This window comes from Colius striatus, chromosome 6, assembly GCF_028858725.1.
Source record: "Colius striatus isolate bColStr4 chromosome 6, bColStr4.1.hap1, whole genome shotgun sequence".
NCBI classification, from domain to species: domain Eukaryota; kingdom Metazoa; phylum Chordata; class Aves; order Coliiformes; family Coliidae; genus Colius; species Colius striatus.
The window spans coordinates 34,265,415-34,271,259 of record NC_084764.1 but is presented as its reverse complement, the minus strand read 5'-3'; the positions used below and the strand labels follow the sequence as shown (position 1 = coordinate 34,271,259).

Sequence of the window (5,845 nt, the reverse complement as noted above, 5' to 3'; positions counted from 1 at the left end):
TCTCAGGTCCATCAGCAAAGCCACAGCCACCACAGATCCTGCAGCCAGCAGCTGTTTTGACCGTGTAACTGATTTTTTTTCCTTAAGTTGAGAGAGATTCCTTGGAGAGGGCTGTCACATTAGCAGGGTTCATTCCCAATGAGGGCTGGCAGGCACATTTTTTCCGAGGTCTATCCACGAGGAGTGTGGCCCTGTGACTGGGGAAAAAGCCCTGCTGAAGGGTGAGTCACAGCACGGTTGAGGAGGGTGTTGGGAGAGCCACACTAACCGCTGCTGGAACAAAGGTCCGATGGAAAGAGATAAGTGCTGGCATTTTGAAAAATGACTAACTACTACAATGAGAGACACACACACATGAGTTTACTCTTTTGGAGCCTTGTCTCCAAACGCTAAGAAGTTTAATTAAGTCAGAGCAGGTTCATTTACACAGCCACACCCTTAACTGCCAGTCAGGTAGACAGAGCCCAGCCTAAATACCCGGGAAGAAAAAGGCTTCGTGGAGGATTGCGGCTGCCCCACACCCAGGGGCTCCCACCTGCCCCAGCAATGCTTCCTGGTGACTCCTTAGAGCTCCACAGTACTGAGGGGCAGATGCCTGGCCTCACACCCCTGACCCAGCCCAGCTGGGCCCTGGGGTGGCTCCTGTGCCACCCCTGCCTCTCCTGGGGCAGCAGCTGCTGCAGTAACTGTAGCCCACTGCCTGTGCCCTGGCCCTCCCCACACATTCCCTGCTGCACCTGCCCAAGTCCTTTCACAGGCTCCTATTCAGGCACCAAAGACACCCCAGCGCCACATCTGTCATGCCACAAGCACCCCTATTCACTCATCGACCCGCTTGTGCATCACTCCCTTGTCTTACACCAGCCTCAAATCTTCCCTTTCCGACCAAGTCCCGTCCTCCATGGGCCAGGGCACCGTCCCACGCAGCGACGGCCCCTCTGCCTCCCTGCACGGAGCCAAGGCACTCCCAGGGTGACACAAAAGTTTGCTAAAAGACTGTTAACTGCACGTGGGAGTATTAAAGAAGTATCATCCTTGCCACTTATAAAAATAGTCACTAATCTAAGTCTCGGAGGAATTACTGCTAGGCTTTCAGACCCGTGAGATACAGAACAGAGACCTCTTTATGCCTCAGAACGCTCTGCTCCAGCACCATATTGCCCCTTTCTGTGTCTCTCATCATTAAGTGTAAGTAACATACCAGGAGAGCACCGCTGTGTAATTGCTTTATTTTCTGCTTATTAGTTCTTTACCAACACTACAGCCATATTGAGAACACAAAATTCCTGTTTACTTTTTAAGTCAGGGTGATCACAGGCTACAGACTCATTCACTTGTCAGACACGAATAACGCCATTCAAAACTTACTCCATAAATTCACATGAACACAAATCGATGCACTTGAAACTCCAGATTTAAGCTTTTTGTTTTATCAAATCACAGGATTTCTTACAGATTGCTGCTTTTACCCTACAGGCTGCGTGTACTGCTCAACAGCCACCAGCTCGTGGTGAGCTTCAGCTACAACCTCTAAAGGAAGGACATGTTGAAAGTGAAACCTCTGTCTCTTGTTCAGTAGCAATGACCATTTATTTTTGACGTCTCTGCTGCACGTTTCAGTAACTTTTTTCTCACCCCCCCACCCCCACACAAAAAAAAAAAAAGGACATTAAAAAAAGAGAAAAAAAAAACAGAAGCAACATCAGTTTCTGTTCACCTACAAAAACAGAACAACAAAGTTACTAAGGAAATACAAAACCGTGAGTTCAACTTAACCCGACGTCTGCCCCAACGCAGTAAATCAACTTAGATGAAAAGTGAAGTTATCCGAGTTGTCATGTTGACTGAGAATGGATTTAAGAAAGTTCAAGAACCATTAATAGAGCTTCAAGTTTTCCAGTTTAGGCATTTACTTTGTGCTTGGCTATTTTATTTATGCTCCAGAAGAAAACAGTAATCATACGCTTGTATTTTTTTAGTCTTTATACCAACCACGCTGTTTGTTAAGTTACATCAACAGGAAAAATAAAATAAGCAGCTAGAAAATAGAGCAGTGATATTCCAGTGGCAAAAAGCCTTGAGTGGAAAAAAACACCCCAACCCTCACCTCCTCCTCTTTACAGCTGAGATTTAAGAGTTACTCTACATGAAGCCTTGGCAGACTCTAACTTAAAGGCCTACAGTCCATCAGTGCTCTATCTTCCAGCACCAAGAGCCCCTCCAGTCCCATGTAAGGCTCAGGCCAGGAGGAGTCTCATGGAAACAGGTTCTGAAGAAAGTTTTAAGTGGTCCAAAGCATTCAACTTCAGAAGTGATTTCAGTATTTTTAGCTTCCCGTACATCTTTGGTAAGAGCTCCATGTACAATGTACTTCGCATGCAGAGTCAACACTGTAGAAATGTAGTGTAATGCCCCCGATTTCATGTAAAACTTACAGCCTTGGGAAAAACAAAAAGAGCTAAAAAAAAAAAAAAAAGCCATTTTCTTCTGGTTTTGTAGCATACATTCCTAGAATTCCCCAACTGAGTTTAACTCCTCGAGGAAATCTGAAGTTAATCCTTAAGGCTGAATAAGAACCAGCTGCTTTAACGTGGTTTTGTGCACCCAGCATTAATACTTGATTGAGTTTCCCTACTTAACACTCATTCTGGGTGGGGTTTTCTTTTTTGCCAGTCACATCCGCAGACTGTGATCTGGCAAATGAGCTGCTTGCCCTTTAAGAACTAATGATGGAAGTTTACATTCATAGTCGTGTACTCCCCCTCTCTCTCTCTCCTCCCAGCTCTCAGGAGTTAGTTACTCAACAACTGGCTTCAGACACCCAACACAGTTCCCTGCCTCCAGGACTACAGCAACAACCGGCGATGGAGACAAGACGGTGAAGGCTGCGACAACTCGCACGAGGTCGGCCGAGTCTTGGAAAAAAAAACTAAAGCAATAAGAGTTTTCCTCCAAATGACTATTTTTCAGGTGTCAGATTTACCAAGTTCAGTTAAAAGTTGCCCCTGGGGAAGCCTACAAAATCATAGAAGCAATAAAATGGAAAAGCCAAAAAAACCAAAACAGGAGAGTTTCTCCACTACACTCATGTCACATAAAAAAATAAAACCAGAAATCCTTGCAAGGTTTAGATGTCTTCAGCTGTCTTGAGATGAAAGCAATTGGTCTCGATCACAAGACAGGCAAGTCAGTGCTAGATTTTTGCCTAAACATCTGTGATTTAAAGTAAAACTTGTTGCACCGCTTACACGTTATTGCTGCATTTTCCAGCAGGAACCTCTCTTGCATTGAGCAGGAGACTGCCACGAGGAGCAAAAACTGCAGCTGAACGGCAGTGAAGTCCGCAATGCAAGAGGAAAAACCGAACACTATCTACCCTGGGACTATTACATCATTCATGTCTTATTTGCTATATGGTCTCTATGCAGGATGGGGAACTTATTTGCATCCCTTCTCATGCAAGATGTATGGTTCAGAACTTCACAGCTGACAGTTCAAAAGCAGTTCTGGCATGACTTAGTTAACACGACGCCCGAGATGCACTTTGAACACGTTACAATGGCATTCTCGCTATCGGCCACTGCAGGCAAGAATTCGTTTCGCTATTAGTCCGAGATATGAAGACAGACTGAGAGCCACTTAGTTACAGATTAACAGAACTTCAAAGGAAAAAAAAAAAAAAGAGTCCTTAATATAAAAAGACAGACTGCAGTTTGATTTTAAGCAATAATTTTCAGTTTACTAGATGAAGTAGAGACCTATCAACATATTCTGCATGAATGCAAAAAAGTAGCAATCTACAGCAAGTGATAGAAGGGGGGAAAAAATAGATATATATCATCAAAAAAGTAGAACCAGAAAGCATACACTGAAAACGGTACCCCTCCCCCAACCATCCCCCAAAATAACCAAACCATCATTAAGGGCTATCAAGAGGAACAAAAAACAAATGAAAAAAAAGTTACTTAGCAAGTCTACAATGTGTCTTTCCCCTGTTTGCTGGAAGTCTGCCATAGCATCTAGGGCTTGTGTTCGTGTCACATTCGGAGATTAGAGCATCCTAACGCCAAGCAAGAAGAGTTAAAACAGGAATCCAGTCAAGTGTGCAGAAGGAAAGGGTGGTAACTGGAGAAAGGTGATCAAAATCCTATGGATGCTTTTGTTTTTGCTTTTCAGTAGAGAATCATTCTTCTGGAAAGCCACGTGGGTTTATTTTTTTCTTTTAATTCTTTGTAGACTAAATAGTTATTCTCTCATTAGGATTTATAATTGGATGTTAACCATGTCAGCCCTTCATAGAGTCCATCCCCTGTAGTAGCACAGGAGGGCTGCACGTACCAATTCCTATCCCTGATTCGGGTCAGGCCCAGTTTCTCCTGGATTTCATGGGGTTTCATGGCATCAGGCAGGTCCTGCTTGTTGGCGAAGATGAGGATGATGGCGTCCCGCATCTCCCTGTCGTTGATGATGCGGTGGAGCTCCTGGCGGGCCTCGTCGATGCGGTCGCGATCGGCGCAGTCCACCACAAAGATCAACCCTTGCGTGCCCGTGTAGTAGTGCCTCCAGAGGGGACGGATCTTATCCTGGCCCCCGACATCCCACACGTTGAACTTGACGTTTTTGTAAGTAACCGTCTCCACGTTGAAGCCCACGGTGGGGATGGTGGTGACGGACTGGCCCAGCTTCAGTTTGTACAGGATGGTGGTTTTACCAGCCGCGTCCAGACCCAGCATCAGGATCCGCATCTCCTTGTTGCCGAAGATCTTGGACAGCACCTTGCCCATCTCGGCGGCATCCAAGGGGCTCGGCGCCTCCGGGGTGAGGGGTGGGGAGCGGAGGGCGAGCGCCGACCCACCCGAGCAGCCCGCGCGGGGCGGGGGCCGGAGCGGAGCAGGGTCGGCCCGGCGGGGGAGGGTGTCAGGGCACGGGCAGGCGGGGCTCAGCGCCGGCCGCGCATGGGGCGGCTGCGGAAGAAGCGGGGCGGGAGGGTAGAGTGGGGGAGGCGAGGGGAGGCCCGGCCGTGCGCTGCCGCCCGGGCGCCGCGGGAAGAGCGGCCGCGCGGCGCTCCGTTCCTCCTCTGGGCCTGAGGCGGCGGCTCCGCCCGGCTCCTGCCTTGGCTCCCACCCCGGCGCCTCAGCTCATGGATGCCGGCTCAGGGGCGGCGGCTCCGCGTCCTGCCTGTAAAGGGACGGAGAGAGCGTGAGACGGGGCGTCGCGGCGGGCGGGAAAAGGGGCGAGGAGCCGCCGGCAGTTACCTGAGGGCCGCCCGCGGGGTCGCGGCCGGCTCCACTGCGCGCCGCTCCCTCAGCCAGCACCGCCGGAAAAGGCGCCGCGCGAGCCCGCCTCACTTCCCCTCGGCCGCCAACGCGCCTGCGCGCGCCGCCCCGCCCCGCCCCGCCCGCAGGGACCTGCCGCCGCCCGCGCCTGCGCACGCACGGACCGCGGCGGGGCGGGGCCCGCGCGCCGCCACCGCACCGCCCCTTTCCGGCCGGGGCGGCGCACGGCTGCCCGCTTCCCGCGCGGCCCCGGGCGGCGGCGGCGGCGGCGGCCGGAGTCCCGCCCCTTCCGCGCGGGGAGGTGCGCGCGCGAGCCCGGGCCCGGCCGCGCCCCCCGCGGCCAGCGCGGCTGCGCGCGCGCGGCGCGGGGCGGGGCCTGCGTGGGGAGAGGCGCCGCGCGATCGCGCGTCAGCGGGCCCGGGCGGGGCGGGAGCGGGCGCGGGTCGTACCGCACCGCAGGGGTTTCCCGGTTATGGACCCCCAAGTCCCCGCCCGCCCCGGCTGTTTCACACAGCCGTGACCTGGACTTCGAGTGGGGAGGGAATTGCAAGCGAAGGGTTAAAAGTGTT

General features: G+C 51.7%; 1 protein-coding gene across 1 annotated transcript; it reads right to left on the bottom strand.

The window, feature by feature from the left end:
• Nucleotides 1-3,712: 3,712 nt before the first annotated feature.
• On the bottom strand, nucleotides 3,713-5,353 carry ARF6 (ADP ribosylation factor 6). The gene is made up of 2 exons (XM_061998294.1): nucleotides 5,256-5,353; nucleotides 3,713-5,178 (listed from the first exon to the last, which is right to left on the bottom strand). Exon 2 carries the CDS (start codon nucleotides 4,782-4,784, stop codon nucleotides 4,257-4,259), a length of 528 nt encoding a protein of 175 aa, XP_061854278.1. The 5' UTR covers nucleotides 4,785-5,178; nucleotides 5,256-5,353; the 3' UTR covers nucleotides 3,713-4,256.
• Nucleotides 5,354-5,845: the final 492 nt, after the last annotated feature.